This window comes from Cnephaeus nilssonii (genome assembly GCF_951640355.1).
Source record: "Cnephaeus nilssonii genome assembly, chromosome: 4".
Classification (NCBI taxonomy): Eukaryota; Metazoa; Chordata; class Mammalia; order Chiroptera; family Vespertilionidae; genus Cnephaeus; species Cnephaeus nilssonii.
The window spans coordinates 102,380,882-102,403,181 of record NC_137075.1 but is presented as its reverse complement, the minus strand read 5'-3'; the positions used below and the strand labels follow the sequence as shown (position 1 = coordinate 102,403,181).

Below are 22,300 nucleotides of genomic sequence, written 5' to 3'. Positions count from 1 at the left end.
TTCATCTGGCATCACTCTGGGTGAGGGGGTGATGGGGAGCCATTTCACCCACCTCCAACGAACCCTGGGGTCAGCATCCAGAATCTAAATTCACATCACCTGACTCCAAGCACAGGCTGTTTTTGTTCAGCCACGTCTACTGTTCAAATGGCAGAGGAGCCAGGCAGGTGTGAGGCCCCCTCACCAGTGCCTGCTCCCTGTTGCTTGTTATAATTTTGTGGCCAGCTGTAGACTCCAGCAGCATCCTCAGCTCTGTGGAAAGAGGGGGTGGGGTGGGATTTGGTGTGTTTTTACTTGTTTATTTGTTTTTAATTCTCACCCGAAGATGTATTTTTATTGATTTTGAGAGAGAGAGAAACATTGATGTAAGAGAGAAACATCCATCAGTTGTCTCCCATTCTCACCCGGACCAGGAACTGAACCCTGGTGTATGTGCCCTGACTGGGAATTGATGTAACTGCTCACCCTAGTCGTGTTCTAGGTGTTTCTCCTTATTAATATAGTTAGGGACCAAAGAGTTTTTAAGTTCTTGTTCATAAGTGAGCAAGAGGGGTGGGAGAGTTGTGTGAGAAATTATAAAAAGAGGTACGTGGTTCCGACAAATTTAGTTGTACATGTGAAGAAGTGAGGAATTTCTTAAGTTCTACCTGCCAGAGAGATTATTCTTAGAGTTTACTTGTTTTTATTTGGTGCTCATATGATATTTCTTGTGTAGGAAATCTGTCCAACCCTTCCCCACCCCCCAGGATATTCCAATTTAGAAACTATGTCTTTCTTCTTGGAACAGCTTTTTCATTAACCTTTTTTATAAATATGAAATTAAGACCTGAGCAATAGCTTTTAATACTAGCCCCATAAAAATAATTTTAAAATATTTTTAATTTTAAATGTAAACAAAATACCTAAAACATAAAAGTATCTAATATGTTGACATCTTTAAAATACAATAAATACTGCATTTTGTTTTGTCTTTCTTAACTCCTACTTGCTAGCTATTAAAGAAGTTTTCATTTTCCATATAATTTAAATTTTTTTTAAGTTTTAACTTAATTTTTCCAATAAAAATTAGAGCTCAGGAAGAACCAGTGTTTGATGATTATAAGTTTATAACTTGGTGGTAGAAGAGGTTGACAAGAGTCCAAATTTATGAATTGGGACTGTGTAATATTTGAATACCTGTTTGCTTAAAAAAAAAACAACAACAAACACCTGGATTGCCAAGATGCTAAATAAAATACAGACATTAAAGTCATTAGAACTAGAAAATAGAAGGCGGCCAGTGGGTATAAAATCCATTGACTTTGGGGTACCAATTAGGGGACTACTGAAATTTCAGGTTCCGGTACAGATACCCACACACACTGGTTTTGGTAGCTCTCAATCATGTTTACAGTCTGGCGGGGTTATGGCCTCAGACCTGCCCCCTAAGAGATGGGATCTTTGCCTAAAAGTTATTGAAATGAATACTGCAGAAAGCCAAAAATGCCCAGGCTTCCCGTGCACGCTGACAGCCAAACTGAAGGCTCTTTCCATTTGCAGGTTTTTTTTAGTGTCATTTTAAGTTGCAGCTTCCGGCCAATCGGCGGGCTCCGTGCCTGCTGACATCACGCGGCAGCCAGTTCCCTCCAGCTGCAGAGCTTCAGTTTGTCTTTTTTTTAAAACTAAAATGGAGGCTGCTTTCTTGCCTTAAGGAGTCCATTGCCTTCCCCGCCGAGTCTAGATGTTGACATGTAATAAAGCGGGGGGCAGGATGGTGGTGGATGCGGCCAACTCCAATGGGCCTTTCCAGCCCGTGGCCCTTCTCCATATTCGAGGTAAGTTATTGTGCGTTTCACTGAGTCGGAACCTTCTGTGGCTAGTTAATAAATGGCTATTGTGCTTCAGATAAGACAAGCAGGAAGTCCTTTCCAGCAGAATTCACGGTTTCACTGCAGACTTAACCAGGGGCGGCTGGGCGTGTCCCTGCAGTTTGCCTTTTTACGATCTACTCACAGAATTTGAGTCTTGAGAGAGGCCTTGCATGCATAGTTCAAAGCTGGTTTTTCTGCTTTCTGCTCGCTCTCCCATCCCCCTTTCCGAGCTGTGCTGATGTCAAAGGATGTGAAGTCACCGCCTGGGGAAGGTGTTGGGTGGGGGGAGGAAGGGGAGGCGGGTGGCAGCGCCTGGCCAAGTTGTCTGTCCGTCCGCAGAGTTTCTGTTACATCTGTGTTGCTTAATACTGCAAAGGTTTCATCGGGGACACATCCCTGAATTAAAGATGAATTGCAGTCAGAAAATGTGCAGAAACCATTAGGAAAGAACTTCCTTTGAAAGGATTGTTTTTATTCTTGCTATGGAGCCTAAAAGAGACATACTCCTGCTCTGAAATATCAAAATCCATTGTGGGTCCTAATTTCTGAAATATTAGTGCTTTCGTAGACACCTAGGACATATTTTGCATTTAAATTGGCTCTATCTTGCCATCTGACTTTAATATTTAACATGGCAACAAGTTTTCAATGTGTATATAGGTCACTTTTAATAATTACAGTTTGCCTCTTACAATTTATACAAAATTTGGCTTAAAAAAACAAACTTAGCTTAAAAGACAATTCCTATAGTAATTAATAATAGTAACATTAAAATGTGTCCCTGTAGTACTATGCTTATTCTTGGTATTTTAAAATATTTGTTATGCAGATTTTTGTTTGGGTGAAATAGAACATGGATGTTAAAAGCTTCTTCAAAGCACTTCAAAATGTATATCACAGCTGTGCCTAACCATTCAACCTGTCAGAATCCCCCTTAGGAAGGGTGGGGGCACGTTTTCTAGGTGACTAAATAGTCTGTGTGACTAAAGAGCAGGGCAGGATTTTTCAGAACCCAGGGTGGACCCAGGGATGATAAATGCAATCAGTTGGAATAAAATGGGTGTTGCTGTTCTCTCCAACCCTCTTTACTGAAGCTGGTGGGAATGAGTGTCCACAGTGACCAACTTATAGATCAGGCTGTGAATTCGCTGTTTTGCTGTGTGCCCAGGAAAGAGCAAACGCCGCCGAGCGTGGCATGTAGATAATTCAGCTGTAAGAGCCAAGTGGGCAAAAACAAATGCAATTGTGATTTAAGTTGGCAGTACTTAATTTAAAGTATCTTATAAATAATAGACATTTTTGATTTGTGAGTTTTCTGATTTTATTAGACACTTGTGTATCGGTTATTTTTTGAACTATGAATTTATTCTGAAATGAAATAATTTTATTTTTTATCTTATACCACATTGATTTTGTTTTTTTAATTCCAAGACTTTGTTATGGCCTATTTGTACTTTCTGCTGTTGGGTGAGTGAGTGGTTGTTTGCTCTCTAACCTTGGAGGGAAAGGAGTGGCGTGCATTAACTTGAAGGGACTTGAAGGGGTCACGTGACCTTTAGGGACCTAAAACTAATTTCTAATTCAAACAGTGAGGGTGCTTTCTAATTTCAAAACTTGAAGAATGCTTCATTTACTGTTAAGGACTTTAAAAGAAAAAGCATGTTAATTAGAGGTTTAGCAAAGTGTTTTATTTATATTGGCTTTGAGAGTCTTGATCAGTTTTACATCCGGTTAGCAGCTCTGCTGTGTGTTCAGTGCCGAGGGTCATTAAACATGACTGAGAGACAGCCCCACCACAGAGGAGCCCAGGTTCAGTGGAGAAAACCAGCAAGGACCCTGGCGCAGGAGAGACACCTGAGGAGCCAGCTCTGGGCTGGTGCACTAGAGTGCGGGCCTGATGTAGTGACGCTGGGAAAGGGCCCAGGAGCAGCACCGAGAGGCTCCTCTCACCCTGGAGCACCATGGTTCCCCCTTAGGGAGGAGGGTCTTCCTCGGGGACGGGAACAGAGCCTGCCCACGGTCACATAGCCTGTAAGAGGCAGGGCCAGGCTCAAACCTGGCTACGTTTAGGTCATTAAAAAAAAACCCACCTCGTTTAAAATTGAAATTTGGGCGGTTTGTAGAACCTTTGCCACAGGATTAATAGCAGTTTTTTCCAAGGCCTTATCAACATCCATCTGTTTCAGCAGCCTCTTTTGTATGACAGTTTTGTGCCCAGGACTGACTTCTTCATTTATTATACAAATATTTGTCCAGTCTCTGCCTCCTCCTGCCAAGCAGGGCCCTATGAAGCAATGGCGATGGCCCAGCTTTCCTAGAGTTTACGGGAGGGGGTGGGGAGCGGGGGAGCAGACAAGTAAACAAATAAATCAATACTATCACTACACTGATTAGTTGTCCCAATTGGCTTGGTGGTTTCCTTGTATTAGATAGTCTAACATTTTCCATTAATATGGTGAATTAGCATATTCTAAAAAGTTCAAGGGTGAACGTGACATACTATTGAACATTTCTGCCTGTAGAAAGAGGGAGGTGCCTGGACCCCAATGGCTGTAAATTTAACTTCCTGATTGAAATCTTGTACTTCCAGTGCTGTCCAAGAGAACTGCTCCTCGGTGGCAGAAATGTTCTCTGTGCTATCTATCCACTGCCGTGGCTCCTGGCCACATGTGACTGTTGAGCACTTAAAATGTGACTAGTGCAACTGAGCAGTTGAATTTTAAATTGTATTTTATTTCAAATTTAAATAGGCACTTGTGTCTAGCGACTGCTGTATTGGACAGTACAGCTCTGGATGGGGATTGACAATGTTTGCAGTGTCCTGGCAGTTACTGTTTTTGGCTGTGATGAAAACAACCATAGACAATAAGTAAACAAAGGGGCGTGATGGTGTTCCAGTAAAGGTCTATATACAAAAGCAGGGGGCAGGTTAGATAGGCTATTGCTTGAATTTTTTTTTACTAATCCTCACCCAAGGATGTGTTTTTATTGATTTAGGGGAGTGAGAGAGAAACATCAATATGAAAGGGAAACTAATCAGTTGCCTCCCGTACAGGCCCCAACTAGGGATCGAACCCAAAACCTTTTTGGTGTACAGGACAAAGCTTCAACCGAGCCACCCGTCTAAGGCTATTGCTTGCATTTTTTAATTGCCTGTTAAGAATAGTAAAATAGCCTGGCCAGCATGGCTCAGTGGTTGAGCATCAACCTATGAACCAGGAGGTCACGGTTCGATTCCCGGTCAGGACACATGCCCAAGTTGCGGGCTCGATCCCCATTAGGGGGCATGCAGGAGGCAGCTGGTCCATGATTGACTCTCATCATTGATGTTTCTCTCTCCCTCTCCCTTCTTCTCTGAAATAAATAAAAATATGTGTTTTTTTTAAAAAAGGAATAGTGAAATAGGTGTCATGTGGTCTTCCCTCTACTTGATGGCTTGGTGGGGTTTGGGGAACTGGGCCCTCCATAGATAGAACCCACCACTTATGTCCAGAGCTGGGCTCAAAGCAGGAAGAGCCAAGCCAAAATGACATTCATGGCCAGAGGGGAAGAAAGCTATCTGATCCTTTTCCAGCTGGCTGTTATTCTGGCCTCAAGAAAGTTGTTAACTGCTCTAATCTTGTTCTAGTCCTTAGCAAGCTCACCCATCTATGAGTCTGTCTTTGAAAGACTGGTAGGGAGCCAGAGAGCAAATTGCTCTTCCTGGGAAATGGAGGTCTGATGATAGAAAAGTTTGGTTTCTCACGAGTCTTCCTGGATCACCGGTTAAATGGAAATCTTCCCCTTAGAGAAGAGGGTGCAGGAAGGCTGTGTGGAAGTGGTGTCATTTCCTGCTACACTCAATCTAATGGCTTAGCCAGTACTACTAGTAAAACCTGTACACACTCACGTGGGTTCCTAGATGGAGAACACACCTGTGTGATGTGCAGTCAGTAAAGACTAGTGAGGACGTGCCTAGGATGATCCTCACTCCCCTAAACTAGGAAGGAAAAGTGTTTTGGTGATGACCAAAAATAAAAAACTCTCCAAAAGATCAAGCCAGTGACTCATTCCCTGAATAGTGCAGCAACTCAGGATTACCTCACAAACAGCTGTATGTTGCGTAACTGTCGCACTCTGCTGTGACTTTTTAGAAATGTACCTTTGAAGCTCACTGGTAGTGACACTCTATGTAAAGATGTTTCTTTTGTGTTCCTGAGGTGTGGAACTTAACTAAAGTATCACGGGGCAGGGGGATTGCATGTTTGTGTAAAGCCTGCCCATCATTGTTAATTGGTCTGCCCTTGAACTTGGGTACAGTGTCTGCTCAGGTTTCTGGTCATGATTCCTGCCTTGCAGCAAAAGCTAAACTCCTAGGATTTTTTCATTAGAATATGTTACTTGTGTTGAAGAATAAATAAACAAAAGGAAGAGTTAGTAGTCAAGAAAAATGTGTACATTTTTAATCCTAGGAAAAGGGAGACACACCACAGGCAGCGTGGTTGGGATACATGCTACTTCTGGCCCCATGGCACGGTGGTTTCTCTAACCCTACAACACAGCCTACTGAGAGGTGAGCGGGGTGGGTCCTGCCGTCTCTCCCCAGGGTCACCAGCCTGTGCGGACGACTCCAGGCCCCAGCCCCCTACCCCGGTGGCTGTCCCAGAAGGGAGGCAGTGTGTATGGAGCACCTTCAGTGTGCGGGGGCCAGGACCAGGCCTCCCCCTCTGTCCTATCACTGAGCCGCCAGCACTGTGAGACAGTGTTACTGGCCTGTTTTAGTTAAGCAGGAGCAGCCTCTTTTGCCCAGGGCCACAGCGATGAATGAAGTGGGCGGCAGCCCAGCTCCCTGGGCTCCAGGGCAGGGTGTTGAGGGGTGGCTGTAAAAGCTCCGTCACATGTACCCTCTGGTGGTTATGCTTTCTATACTGGAATATATTTCAGTGTCTGGAGTTCAAACTCGTCTCAGGTTTAAGGGAAAGTTCGTGAAGCTCCAAGCATCCATTCATGTTGTGAAGGGGAAGTTGAAGATGTCCTTCGCTGCTGTCCCATTTCACTTACCCAGTCGGCCAGGTAGTCATCACGGGTTTAATTTTATTTCCTCCATGAATCATAAGTGTCCTGGGGAAGGTCATGGTCAGCTGGTTATTTCTCATGACGTCTGAGACCACCTCTGAGTGTAAGCACTGGTGAATTGAAAATTAAAAGTTGTCTCTCTGAATGACCACTCACTCAGAGAATAGTTACTGGTGTGTTTCTTAGCTAATTACTTGGTCAGTCAAATAGTACTTGTCAGTCTCATGAGAAGCTGTACGAGGTACCTGGTTGAAAAAGTTGACCACAGGTAACCACTCTGCCTTGCCCACCTGATCTCCTCTTCCCTGTCAGATGGAAATAGCACCACCAAGGATGTGGAGACAGGAAAACTCTAAAAAATGGGGCAAATCGCTTCTCTCGTGATGTGCTTAAAGAAAAATCTTTTGAATCTTGAAAACACATTGGCTCAAGCGCACGAGGACCAACTGCTGCTACAGCAAGTAAGGTCTAGTTTTGCTTCCAACCCTTGAATTCATCATCCATAAATCAAAACCCCTTCAACTTTAAAAACAAAAGGGATGTAATAGTGAAATACAGTGAGCAAATCTGTATAGGATCTATGTTCTAAAAAGACAAAATCAAAGCACAGAAGACATTGCTGGGGCAGTTGGGACTGTGATCCTGTTCTCTGCGCAGGTGTGGCAGGAACTGTGCTGCTGGGCCGTCCTGCTCTGGGGCTTGCAGGAGGGTCCTAGGAGGACCTAGCATGATCTCCACAAGCACTTGAAACATCAGAGAAAAGTCACCGTGCCCAAGTGTGCTCAAATGCAGACACCTGCCAGTTCTAGGGCAGTGGGCATACAGGTGTCCTGTAGGTTTAAACTTTTCTCTAATGTTTGAGAGAATTATCTTTAAAATGTTCTGCTTTAGAAAAAGTGTGCAAAGGAAATGGCATTACTTAGAATTGTTTCCTTAATCGTGAGCAGCAGCCTTTTATGTTCAAGCTTCAGCCTTTCCTGTGTTTTTTATTTCAATGTTGACAAATTAGCCCTCTGGGTGGGCAAGGTTGAGACCCAGCCAATGCTGGCAGCGTCCGCAGGGGTACCCCCACCTGCTGGCACAGTCTCCTCCTTGCTAACTCGAAGTGGCTGCATAGACCGCTACACCATCTTACCAAACGGTGTTGGGGGTGTACACCTTTTTTTAAATGTTTATTGGCATTTTATTGGTCTTTTAAAGGGTAACAGCCTTTAAGGCACACTCTGAGAGAAAGCTAAGGTTCCCACTGAACTTGAGAGGCAGGGTGCTTGGTGGTTGAGTGTGGAGGAGGCGTTCTGAAGCCACAGGGCTGGGGTGAGCTTCCTCACTCACCCCACCCCTGCTCTAGTCTTGTGCAAGCGACTCAGCTCTCTGGGCCTGCAAATAGGAATGACATGAGAACAAGGTGACCCACCTCTGGGTTTTATGAAGTTTAAATGAGTGTGTGTAATCCGTGTGGAAAATGATGCCGGCCACAGTGTAAGACTCGGAGTGTTAGTAGTCGCCGAGGTCATCCCTTTTCTAGGTCATGTGTGGCACTTCAGAGCCCAGTGCCTTAACCGCACTCGCTTTATTTATTTGTATTTGTTCCTTTTGTCCTTGCACCTCCTGAAGAAATTAGCGCCGTCATGGTCCTGGAGTGTGTGCTGTGTGCTGCTGGTAGGTTGTGTATGGAATGTCCTCACAGGACGAGCCCAGACTCAGTCTCCAGGGCATCTCCAGAGTGTAGACTGTTCCCGTCACTTCTCTTGGGTCCATCTATTAAGTAAAATAAGAGACCAGTATTTATACCCATTCCTCCCCTCCCCATTTTAGCTCTTGTGAAGAAAAGAGTTTTCACATTATATGTGAAAGAGACATTATATGTGATTATCACAAATAGGATGATTTCACTTGTCACATTCCTTTAGTTGTTTTTAATACAGATGTTCCTTTCCATTTGTTAGCAACTTGACTTCCTAAAACATACTGTCTTATTGTCAAACTAGAGGCCCAGTGCACAAAATTCATGCACTCGAGGGTGGGGGGAGCTCCCCTCAGCCCAGCCTGTACCCTCTTGCAGTCCGGGAGCCCTCAGAGGATGTCCGACTGATGGCTTAGGCCCACTCACCCCAGGGAGCTGGCCTAAGCCAGCAGTCAGACATCCTTAGCACTGTCGTGGAGGCGGGAGAGGCTCCCACCACCACCACTGCCCTCACCAGCCTTGAGCCTGGCTTCTGGCTGAGTGGCGCTCTCCCTGTGGGAGTGCATTGACCACCACCAGGAGGCAGCTCCTGCATTGAGTGTCTGTCCCCTGGTGGTCAGTGCGTGTCATAGCAACCGATCGTTCCATAGTTTGGTCGATTTACATATTAGACTTTTATTATATAGGATCCCATAATATTAAACTCCTGAATTCCTTTTTTGGGTTAAGATTTTTTTTAATTGGGATAGTGTTGGAACTGTGTTTTTTATTTCAATGTTGACAAATTAGCCATCTGGGTGGGCAAGGTTGAGACCTAACCGATGCTGGCAGCGTCCGCAGGGGTACCCCCACCTGCTGGCACAGTCTCCTTGCTAACTCGAAGTGGCTGCATAGACCGCTACACCATCTTACCAAACGGTAAGTTATTTCCCTCCCACCTCCCAGAGTACATGAATTTTGTGCACTGGGCCTCTAGTTTGACAATAAGACAGTATGTTTTGGGAAGTCAAGTTGCTAACAAATGGAAAGTAACATCTGTATTAAAGTGGGATCTCAACTGTAACTTTAGATCTTATTGTTTTAAGTTTTAATGCTGTGGTATTTTTCATAAAATTTGAACTTAAACACTGTTTGGGTAGGTTTTTCCGTCTCTGTCATTGATGTATGTGAACTTTTAGTGCAACATTTAGATTCTTTTTTTTATTATTGATTTTAGAGAGAGAGGAAGGGAGAGAAAGAGAAACATTGATTTGTTGTTCCATTTGTTTATACATTCATTGGTTAATTCTTGTATGTGCCCTGACCAGGGATCGAACCCACAACCTTGGAGTATCGGGATGATGCTCTAGCCAACTGAGCTACCCGGCCAGGGCACAGCATTTGGATTCTTGTCTACAGTTGTGTTACTCATGAGCAATATGCTCTAATTACAGTATTTTGACTTACAAAACTATGGAGAAGAATAATGTTTCACTCTTGGAACAAGCTCAGTTCTTTCTAAGTAACTGGTCCCTGATTCTTGGTGGTGAGGATGGCACATACGTGTGTGTTGGCGATTGTCCACCATGTCTATACATATAAAACTGGGACTGAGCCTATCCAGGGGCAGCACTTGCTGGCCATGTTCTCAACTCGGAAGCTGTGAAGGGGTCCTCAGTCTTTACATAGGGCAGCATTCACAGTAGAATCCCAGAGCCACTTTCCAGGGATCTGCAAGGCCACAACTATCTCATAAGAATACCAAGGCCTCAGCTGCCCTTTCACTGTGGGGCCATTTGCCTGCATGGTACCAAGGCAGCAGTAGCTATGTAGGTTAGCTCCTTACATAGAGCAAGGCAGGGTGTGCAACCAGCGGCCACTGTGTGCTCCACCAGATGCATGCAGGTCTGACCTAAGAATTCTGGGTGAAGCATGAGGTGCTTGGTTTTATTAAATCTCAACCCTGCATGCTCAGCTTTTCGCATTATATGATAAAGGCAAAGTCCACATAAAGCCCTCAGTATGTGGGAGCACAGTGCTGTCTCCAGGGGAACTGTGCAGTTGTTTGTTTGAGTTGCAAGCTAAACTAGCCACTTTCTCAGGAACATCATTTTTACTGGAAAGAATAAAAGTCAGACAAACTGGGTATTAAGATTTGAATATTTGACAGCCATTTCCTCAAAAAGAAACGAAGTGAGGCTGTCAACTCAAGGGAAACAACAGTGACACCATTTGTTGCACATGATAAGTTCAAGCTTGTAAGAAAAAAATGTGAATTTTGGAGAACTTGAATTTGCCAATGTGAGATTGACCACTGCCAGTGGTGAATGGGTGATGCTGACAAATGGGTTTCTTGACATGGACAGGGAAGGGAAATCTGCCTGACTCCACGCCAGCAACAGCCAAATGCTGCCACAAAACAGGCGTGGGCAGAGGAGACATTCAAGTGCAGGACACACCCAGGAGTTGACGTAACTGAAACACCCACCAGCACGGTTTCAGATTCCACACTGCAGCTAATCTTTGAGAAACTACCACTTGTCAAATCTTAATGTAGAAGCAAAGAACATTTTTTTTTTTAAAGCCATTGAAATACCTGCCTTTTGTAACTAAACATGTCTGTATGAGGCTGGCTTTTTACTCAGAAACTTCAACCAAAACAGCATATCAAACAGATAGGCGAGTCTCATACAGAAGCAGAAATGCGAGTGTCCCTGTCTTCTGCCAAGTCAAACACTGAGAGATGTTCCACAGTGCAAAAGAGTGCCATTCTTCCTATTTTTTAATGAAGTTATTTTCCTAATGATACTTAAGTTAACATGAAATGAGCCTCTTCTTGTTATTTTTAATGAATTAGTAAGTAAATATTTTTGTCATAGGTATAACCCATGTAACCTAAGCTCTTCTGGCTCCTCCATACTTTTTTAGAGTACACATGGATCCTGACACCAAACACTTGAAAATCTTTGGCCCAGGAAATCTCTCTAGTGTGAGCAAGATGTGTCCCTGACCCTGTTTTCACAAGCCTCTGTATTTTTTCTCTTCCCCCCTCAAAAAAAAATTGCCTAAATTCACTAGTCAGTTAATAATGCAAACAGGCCTCAGGGGCCACAGTGAGAGGCAGTACCTGCATCCGGCGCCTGTGGGGTGGGCAGTAGAGTGACCCCAGGACCCGGAGCCACCCTTTCTGCCTTAGTCAGCTGCCTTTTATCTTTTTTCGAAAATTTCTATGTGAAGATAATCACGTTTAAATTTTTAAAAAATTACAAATAAAACTAAAATTCTCCCTGGCTTTATCCCCCAAATCAGTCTCCTGTCTTTCCTGGCCATCTCAAAGTGAATCGTTTAGAGTTTGCTGTGTATCATTCCAGACATGCGTGTGTGTGTGTGTGTGTGTGTGTGTGTGTGTGTGTGTGTGTGTTTTCACATAAATATTATTTATATACATTTATTCACAGAAAGTATATAGTATTTTTTATTTCTTAAGAAAAAAATTGACAAGAGCAGTTTTCAAAACCTAACATTTTACATATTTTTAGTCTCCTGACAGTGCTCTAAAATGATTTGTGATGCTTGACTAATTTGTTACATTGTGTCATCCTGTAATGTGCTGTATATACACGGGCATGGCATACTAGTAAACTCTCAGTGTGTCCTCCTAAGTCTGCTAACTCGATTTAAACTCTCAGACTAAGTGGGTATCTGGGAGGAGTGGCTGGGATGGTCCCAGACACTTCACTTCCACAGCCTGGCAGGAGAGAAGCTCCATGCTCAGTTTTATAGTTGTCTAAATGAGTGTCCACAAGTGGGCCTAACCAAACCGTGAGTGCCGAGGCCAGAAGAAACCTGGTGCTGTCTGGCTGAAACTTAGGCTGCTCCTGCTACACCAGGCTGTGGGGAGCGTGGGGTTCTGTCCCTGTGCTTAAGACCTGGTCTTCAGGAGATTTTTTACTTCAGATAACATCAATAACCCTTCTGTACCTGCTTTTAAAAACATTTTACTACTAGGGAATATAGTCAGTAATAATGTAATTATTATGTAGTGTCAGGTGGGTACTAGACTTATGGGGTGATCACTTCGTAAGGTATATAATTTGAAATCACTGTGTTACACACCTGAAAGTAATATAATATTGTGCGTCAACTATAATTGAAGAACAGATTTTAAAAATATATTTTACTAGATTTGAAAACATTGAGGTCTTGTTAATTTAGTTACCCACCTCTCCCCAACCCTCTCCCCCCTACCACCTATACACACCCCTTCCTAAATTAGATTCAGTCACACCACAATCTGGAGCTGTCAGATCTGGGTTTAAGGCCTACCTAACAGTGTCCCTTATTGGGGTCCTTGATTAAGTCTCAATCCCTTCCTGGACCTGTGGACATTTTATTAAATTTCTTATTTTCAAGGGAATTGAAAGGAAGAAGCTTAGATTGCCGTTCCTGGTATCCCTAAGGACAAAAAGCACAGTGGGAATGCACAGATTTCTCCCTTTATTTTATCCTTGGTTAAGACTTAAAATGCCAGTAGAAACCTGAAGTGACTGTCCAGTGAGTGAGGGGTTCTTTGTAAGACTAATAAATTCAAAAGTTTTTTTTTCTTCACAAATAAAGTCACAAGTGACGTTGAAAAAGTAAGAAGTAACCATTTTAAAGAGAGGTTAACTTAAATTTACACTTTAAGCCACAGCTAAACTATGTTCTGAAATTTTTTACTTCCTCTCTTCCTACTTCCTTCCCTTAAGCCCTTCTTTCTTATTTTATCTCATTTATTTTCCAGGTGAGGCCTTCAGGTATTGAAACTGACCTTTTCTAAAACATGTGAACTCTCTTATTCAAATAGTGCAATGTCAGTGGTTATGAATCCTGCATTTTTATTAAGTTTTGTGCATTCATTAAATGCATATTAATCTTGAATTTTTGCATTTCTTATATGAGTTGCAATTATCGGTATCCAATTAAATGAATATAGATTGTCCTGCCTACATGAGTTAGAAAAGTGTATTTGGGGGGAGTACATGTGTGTGCATGTTGTGTTTATGTGAAGCCAAATACCAACTTATAAAAACCAGTTTAGTCTGTAGTCTTATTTAGTATAATTGATGGGCTTCAGCATTGTTTATTTCAGCCTTTTCTTTATTTTTTTTTTTAAAGAAGGAAAGTCTTTAAGTAGAATGTAAGATAGATTTGGAGTCCCTAAAATAATTTTTACACTGTGCTTCATGTTTAAATGTTAAAAACAATAATAAAGGGAAATTTAAGAAGACTGTTCAGTAAAGCGTTCTTTGGCAGGAAACAGGAACTTATCAGCCTAATAGCTTTCACTGTGGCATCCATAGTAACTACAACATGCTGCCCGAGTAAATATTTATACCAGCTCAGTTTGTGTGCAACTGAGGCGGGCAGCCCAAGAGCTGATCAGCTCAGTGTCTGCCATCTTGCACAGATCTGCACCAAGCCTGGCCGTCACTCATGTCTTCCAGTTTTTCACAGTTGTTTGAGAAGAGCAGATTACTGGGCGCGCTTGGTACTCCCAGTCTTCAGCACAATGGACGCCCAAAGGAGAATGCTTGGACGAGTTTGTTATTAGCACCTAGGAACCTTCCTAATCTTCAAAGCTCCTTGCAAGTGTTCATTAACCATCCTCTTTCCTGTGAGTTGCAAACAGGTATTGTTAGTCCCCTTTTTACAGTTGTGGAAACCAAAGCAGAGAAGCTCCCGACTTGCCTGAGGTCCAGGAGGAATTGGTGACTGAGAGCAGGCGAGCACTGGGGTTTTCTGACTCAGGCTGTAGGCTCACACCTCTGAGCGCAAGCGCGCACCAGCTGCTCCTGCAGGTTCCTTTATCACCGAGATCTAGCCACGCAGTACTTTGTGCTCTCGGTTTGTACTGCGGTGTAGAGTGCAGTGCAGCTGAAACCAGGCTAGTTGATCTTATGGTGTCATCTAGAACAACAAGAGATGCAGATTCTGGGTCACGAAGGTAAGGCTGTACCTTGGGGGTTCGTGGTTGTGGATGAAATTAACTCAGCTGAGCCTTACATTGTCTAGCAACCCGAAGGGCCCCTTGTTCCTTAGTATAGCCCAGCAGCTCTGAAGACACACAGCCCTCATGACAGTGCTCCACTTGGGTTAAGGATTTTGGACATCTTGAGGGAGTCATGTTGAAGTTGCATTTTCAACATAGCCAAGGAGAGTATTTCAGTGCTAAACATAACCTGGCTACTACTAAAGGTTCCTCATGAGTAATCTTAGTTTGGTTAGATATATTGCCTTGTTGGTGTAAGGCAGTAGAGAGCTCTTGGGGAGTCAGAGAGAGGCATGCTTTATCTAAAAACTGGCTGTTTTAGGAGAGGCATTTATCCTAGGGGAGCCGGTACTAAACAACTATTTCTTGATGCTGTATACAATTGAAGGGTTGTTTACACTGTAGTAAAAAAAAGGTCTATGATCCTGTTCCTGATTTACATAAAGCTTTGCAAATGTTCCCCTTCCTCATTCTTTGCTTCTGCGCACTCAGCATGTGTGCTCTTGCTGATGTAAGCCCTGGTGGTATAGCGGCCCTACACTCTTTGTTGTGCCAGATAAGGTCAAAATTAAGACCCACAATTTTTAGTTAAGCTGATATGACTAAGCTGGGCTGATGCTCTCAGACTGAAGAGTCCCGGGTTCCATTCTGGTCAAGGGCATGTACCTCAGTTGTAGGCTCAATCCCGGCCCCAGTCGGGGAGCGAGCCGGAGGCAACCAATCAATGTGTCTCTCTTAGGTCAATATTTCTCTGTCTCTCCCCCTCCCTTCCACTCTCTCTAAAAATCAATGGGAAAAATATCCTCGGGTGAAGATTAACAAAAAAACACACAAAAACAAAAAATTTAGTTAACTGAGTTCATTCAAAAGGCAGGAAAACTTTGTGCAATATACTGAACATAGAAAGGAGAACACAGTTTAGCTTTGACCTTCTGCCTTACAAAAACCACCGAAAGCTTTGTTTCATTCCTTAAACACATATTTAGAAGTCACTGCCTTGGACGTTGGCTATGCTCAGCGCTGAGCATCTGTGCCATCACAGACACGGCACAGGGGTGACAGCAGCTTGTGGGCAGGGGCGGGGCCTCCCAGGAGTCCCACTCGAACAGCTCAGTGGTGGATCACCTCAGTGGTGGTCCCAGAAAGCAGCTGGGGACAGGGGTGACTCACTCAGCAGGCTGGGGAGTGTGTAGTGTGGGTGTGGCAAGAAGAAACGCTGGAAAAGGGTTTATATTGAGTAAGCGATGACTCTATGGACCTGCAGCATCAGGGAGCGATTGAGTGGAGCCGGGGGTGTGGAGTGGGGACATGAGCCACCTTGTCACTACAGGGGCTGGAGGGACACAAGAAATTAAAAGTGATCCCTGAGCTGGTGGGATGGAGGGTTTTCACTGCGTGTGTATTTGGCCAGGTGAACATATTTTCTATTCAAGAAATTAAATAAGAAGGGAAAGCACTCAAAGTGAGAGGCATGACCTGATAGCTGGTCCTCAGTCAGAGCCACGGGGTACTCTCTCTGCACCTTTGAATCATCGCTGTGCTTTCAGCCAGTTGACTGGCTAGAACACAGCATCGAAAGGCTGAGAGCTTGGGCTTGGATGTGAGACCTGGCCAAGTGTTGGTCATTTAAGAGGGCGCCATACGCAGATGCAGTGGGAGGGGGCAAGGCAGTCACCCCATAACATTCTACTCAGGGCCTCACTCAGATGGTATCATTCTGGTGAAGCTGACCTGTCATTGTGTGTCATTTAGTTGAAGGAACCAGTTTTGCTATATTTCAGACATTGTCACTCTACAGCAAGCATGTCAAACTCACGGCCCGCCAGTTTGACATGCTTGCTTTACAGTCAGCCCTGTCCCTTTCTTCTCTGTGAATTAAGGCTGTGAAAACCAGGTCTGCTGAAAACCAGAAATGGCCCTGAAGAGAGTCATCTTCAAGAGCTGAGAGGGTTTTCACAAATTTCTGGGGCAGGAAGGGAATTTAAAAAGGAAGTTGGTGAAAGTAGGGCCTAATTGATTTGGTTTTCCTAGTGGCACAAGAGAGGAGGCCTGTGCAGAAAATTGAGGAGGGAGGTAAGGTGGGAAGTGTGGAAAATGAAGAGGGAGCTGACCAAAGACTGGGGAGTGTGGAGTGGCCTGAAGGGCATGATCCAGGGTGGTGATCGGGACTTTGTCACAGCTAAGTCTTCAGGGTGGGGCAAAAGTAGTTTACAGTTGTTTGTATAGAAAATGGTACAATAATTAATACTAATACAAGAATAAACTGTTTCATGTACTCACAGCTGTAAATCTACTTTTGCCCCACCCTTTATCTTGATGCCAGTCCCTTATAGATAAGCATAGAAAATATTTTCTCCAATCTGTGGCTTGGCTTTCACTTTCTTGATGGTATCATTTGCAGCACAAATGTTTTTAATTTGGATGAAGTCCAAGTTATCTAGTTTATCTTTTGTTGCTGTGTTTTTAGTGTCATATCTAAGAAACCATTGCCTAATCCAAAGATTTGCTCTTATGTTTTCTTTCAAGAGTTTTATAATCTTAGCTTTCATATTTGCTCTTTAATCCATCTTGAGTTAATTTTTGTATATGGTGTTAGGGAAAGGTCCAAGTTCATTCTTTTGCATGTGGATATCCAGTTTTCCCAGCACCATTTGTTGAAAAGCATGTTCTTTCCCCGTGAATGGACTTAGCACGCTTGTGGAAAATCAGTGGACCATAAATGTGCGGGTTTATTTCTGGACTCTCTTCTATTCCTCTGTCTGTATGTCTGCACCAGTCTTGATTCCTGTAGCTTGGTCAGAACTTTTAAAATCAGGCCATGTGAATCCTCCAGCTTTGTTCTTCTTTTTCCAAATTGTTTTGGTGTTCGCTTCCCTAGCATTTCCATGTGAATTTTAGGGCCAGTTTGTCAGCACTCAGATTGGATAGATGGGGACAGTGTGGCCCAGACTCTCCATGGCAGAGCCTGACTGAGAGGAGAATCCTTGCTGTAGGGAGCCTGGGCCTTGGCCCTTTGTGGTCTATTAAGAACCCCCAGAACCTGTTTCTGAAATCTCAGGATTTGTCATTAAAAGCGAATTGAGCCCTGGCCAGTTTTGCTCAATTGTTAGAGCGCCAGCTTGTGCACTGAAGGATCGCGGGTGCCATTCCCGTCAAGGAATGGTTGCGGGATTGATCCCTGTCCCCAGTTGGGGCAAATGCAGGAGGCAACCAATCGATGTTATCTCTCTCACATCGATGTTTCTCTCTCTCTCTCTCCCCACCTCTCCCCTCCCTTTCACTCTATCTGAAAATCAGTGGGGAAAAAATAGCCTTTGGTGAGGATTTTTTTAAAAGCGAATTGAGCCCTGACCAGGTAGCGCAGTTGGTCAGAGCACTGTGCCAACGTGCCAAGGTTGCAGGTTCAATCCCTGGTCAGGGCACATACAAGATCAACCAATGAAAAAAAAAGAAAAGAAAAAAAAGCGAATTGAATTTTGCATTCTATTTCATAACTATAGTTTAATGTAAAAATACTTAACATGATTGAACTGCATTGTAAAACTGGTATTCTAGGAAGTATATCACGTTTACCCTATGGCTTTATATACCCCCCAAATGCATATTCTAGTTTAAATGCCCAGCTGGGGAAACCTTCCTCTGAGAGCTCTTGTCCTTGTCAAAGTGGCTTCTTTGGCCATTGCCATCTTGTTTCTCCAGCCCCCAGGCGCACGCGTCCATACCGGCAAGTAGTAAGTCCTGACTCACACACAGATGTTGGTGTCTCTTTCGAAGCTGCTATCTTTTCTGTGGACTCGAGATAGGCTTAGATCCTGTCAGCCTTGGCCATCAAAAAGATTTCATTCTTATGGGATAAAGTCCATTTTATTTCAAAGTTATCTTTTTTGGAAAATCAAAGTTCTTGGCCAGGGAGCACACATACTTAGTTTATTTAGGTGCAGAAGTACCAGAAGCGGTCCAGGATCAGGGATTCCCAAACACCTGTGCCGCTCTGTGGCAACGCTTTTACCCATCCACAGCAAAAGTAGAGGTGATGTAGTGTGAGTTTTTCACAAAGCTAAATTTACTTCATATATAGGACTACTTTTTATTCTAAGATTGTCCTTTTTAGTATTAAAATATCCTTTCTCTGTGTGTTTTTTAATGTTTTTATTTGTTAGGTTGGTAAACCAATGTCAGTCTTTAAGATTCTTTACAAAATTTTACTGATCTGTGAAATCCCAACTCCAGAACAAAATTTTAAACCACAATTACCAAATTTTTACCTTGTTTACATTTGGAATTACCACATAATATTTCAGATATCTTATATAACTTAAAAGCCCATTTTTTATTCCTTTTATATGAAATGTCCAAGATGGGCAAATTCATGGAGACAGAAAGCAGATTAGAGGTGTCAGGGCCTGAGGGGAGGGGAAGATGTGGAGTGATCACTTAAAGGGTACAGCGTGTTATTCTGGGATACAGAAAAAGTTTTTAAACTAGAGAGAGGTGGTCGTTATACAACATTGTGAATGCATTAAGTGCCACTGAATTGTGCACTTAAAATAGTTTATTGTGTATTATGTGAATTTCATTTTTCTTTTCAAGCCCACTTTATTCACTAGTATAATTATATATACTAGTATATATATATATATGGACTGGGAGGGGGAGTGTTTTATTCAAGTTATATATATCCAGGTGAGCACACGATACATGCTTATACACACACATTATTCATGCTACACATACATTATTCACTTGTATCTCAAACCATAACCATTAGAAGCTATTAGGTAGACAGACTTTCTGCTTTGGAATAGCAGGAAGGTTTGTTTTAACATTTTACTGAGACTCAAAGATTTCCCTGTTCTCAACCTCAGAAACAATACACATCCACCAACATTTTCCAGCCTCTCACACTGGAAGGTTGAAGTTTTGAAATCACCTTTTGAAATCTGTAGTTTCTCTTCCCACTCTGTAGTGGATCTGTTCTCCTTGTTTACTGGGACGCTGGCCACCAAGCTGAGGGCAGGGAGCCAGCCAGCTCTGTTCTGTAAACCCTGAAAGGCAGCATGAGCTCTTTCCTCCCCTCCCCCAAGAAAGAAAGGAATGGAAAAGAAAAAGACCCTGCATTATGTATAAGTGAGTAAAATCTTTATTATAAATTCTGAGGGCAGCATTTTTTAGACTTTCTCTCCCTGCTGCTTCCAGAAGGAACCCACAGAGGGGAAATGCTGGGTTAGGGCCCCACCTGGACTTGGGGTTCAGGGCTGATCTGAACATTCATTACTGTTCATGTTTCTGGTTTCCTAAAATAATTGAGCTTGTCACCTTAACTTCACCTAAAGTACTGATTGAGCTTTACTTTCCATAGAACATTAAGATCTCATAATATTTCATAAAGTTGGAGTTTTTTCAAGAAAGATGATTTTTTTCACTTAACTTGGATTGCGTTTGTGAATGTGTTATGTGTTGTCTGTGTTCAGATGGTTTTCTGTATACAGACCCTGGTCACAGGACAGTCTTGCGTACCCTGGTCACAGGGAGGAATTCAGACACACAGCTCCGCGTGGTGGCAATTTCTGGCCCCCAAGTCCCATCCCATCACCTTCAATTGCGCCTTCAAATTGCATTTCCTCAGGGGCGAGCAGTTCAGTCCCACTTTTGTTGTTTTCCTTTTCGCAGGATTGAAATTGTGCTCCTAGAAACCGAAGCTGGTTTAGTGTCCATAGTGATAAGCAGAAAAGTCTTCTGAAGTTGTCTCTTTAGTCCCCTGCTGCCACAGCTGGTTGCTTGATGTTCTTGCCTCATAAGAGCTGGAACTGAAATTAGGACATGCATGGTATTATCTGAACCTCAGAATCTGCGAGTAATAATTTTGTAAAGAACGCATCTGCTTTTTCAGGCCTGTCATTGAGACAGAAAATCTTAGTTAGATATGTTTATGACCGAGAAGCACTGAAGTGTAATTCCTAACAATGCCAAAGTGTTCTCCCAGTGTTCTTTTTTTAAAATATTTTTTTATTGATTTCAGAGAGGGAGAGAGAAATAGAAACATCAGTGATGAGAGAGAATCATTGATCGGCTGCCTCCTGCAAGCCCCACACTGGGGATGGAGCTCACAACCCAGGCATGTACCCTGCCTGGGAACCAAACCATGATCTCCTGGTTCATAAGTGGACACAACCACTGAGCCATGCTGGCTGCACTCTCCCATTGGTTCTTGAAGATTCGTTGTGCTTAGTCCATAGGAGAGAGAATTTCCAAATCCATCAGCCCAGGTCGCTGTTACAGCTCATATTCACAACCCCTGCAACACATATTTCATGCTGTCTTCAGTTATCACAGGGGAATTGCACAGACCTCTAACTTGACACTGCTCTCACCAGAACCAGAGGCAAGTCCTCAGTTGTGACTTGAAGGTTCTGACCCGATTTGGCCCTGCTTTGAGGCTGACCCGGGTCAGCGGAAGTTGGAGCAACAGAATGTTGCCCCAGCTGGGGTTCCTGATGGGGTGTGTCTGGAAGGGACCTGGCAGCAGTATGTCCGATGAGGTGGATCATTCTAGCAAAGGTACTTAGTGAAAATTCAGCATATTGTGTTATTCTGTTAAACACACGATTTCTGTTAGTTTGGCTGAAATTATAGGTACTTGAGTTTAAAGGTGTAAAAGAAAAATTCAAGAACATAAAGTAAAGAATACAAATATAAGCCAGAAAGCCTGTCCTCATGAAGTATGTAACCCAAGTGACTAGAAGGACACAAATATCAATAGTGGAAAGTCAGATGGGAGCAACTAGAGGGGCAAGAGGATGGAGAAATGCTAAGTGTCCCTGCAGGATTAGGCTTCGGAGGACCAGGCAGGACAACGGCGTGGACGGACAGGGTGCCAGTAGTGTGGCGCATTGAGCCCTTGTTGTAAATGTATTTGTTCCACACATATTTCTGAGCACGTGGTGTCTGATAGCTGTCACACAGGTGAAAAGTGTGAGGCCCACAATCCATGTGCGGAGAAGTGTGTGTGTGTGTGAGCAGGAGAAGCAGCTTGTGCGGGGTGTCAGCCGAGCCCAAGGAGGGCGCCAAGCTGAGCTCCGCTGGGGGGCAGGGGAGGGAGGACGGACGAAGTGCTGCTTGTTTGTTTGTTTGTTTCACCACAATTGAAATACAGTTCTTGTTGGCATCTATGATGTCTTACTGTTTAAGACATGCTATGCATTTATATAGGACACTAGAGGCCCAGTGCATGAATTCATGCACAAATTTGTGCACAGGTAGGGTCCAGCCAGCCTGCACCGATGGGGGCCCATCTGGCCGGGCCCTTGGGGGAAAGGGGCCACGGGCAGTTGGTGGCTGGCACTGCCCCTGATCAGGGTGTTGGGGGCTGACCGGGGGCCGAGTCGACCGGGGGAGGGGGGCAATAGGAGCCTGGATCAGGCTGGTTGGCTGCCGCAGTGCACGTGATAGCCACCAGTCGTTCTGGTTGTTCTGCCTTTCCGGTCTCTGGGCTTTTATATATATAGATTCTTTATATCTTGGCTCCTTCCACAAAATAATTTTGATATGGCCTAAAATGTTAGAATATATGCAACATATATTAAAAGAAAAAAGCTTACTAAAAACTAGTTTGGAGGGCCAGTTGGAGTTTCAGCACAGTTTCAGAAAAAGTGTATGCTGCTCATGGGCCGGTGGGCACAGCATCTTCTTGGCTCCCTTCTA

The 22,300-nt window shown here is 43.6% G+C and overlaps 1 protein-coding gene across 5 annotated transcripts in view; it reads left to right on the top strand.

Moving 5' to 3' along the window:
* The window catches only part of PPP2R5C (protein phosphatase 2 regulatory subunit B'gamma), a 139,461-nt gene that overhangs the window by 39,409 nt on the left and 77,752 nt on the right, over positions 1-22,300 (top strand). The window contains exon 1 of one of the 5 annotated variants that reach the window (XM_079768183.1): positions 1,305-1,814. The exons of 3 other annotated variants lie outside the window; for them this stretch is intronic. In XM_079768183.1, coding sequence (XP_079624309.1) covers positions 1,721-1,814 — 94 coding nt within the window. In that variant the 5' untranslated portion in view covers positions 1,305-1,720. Of the gene's footprint in view, positions 1-1,304; positions 1,815-22,300 lie in introns of those variants that run through there. One more of the 5 variants, XM_079768182.1, reaches the window with a different exon arrangement.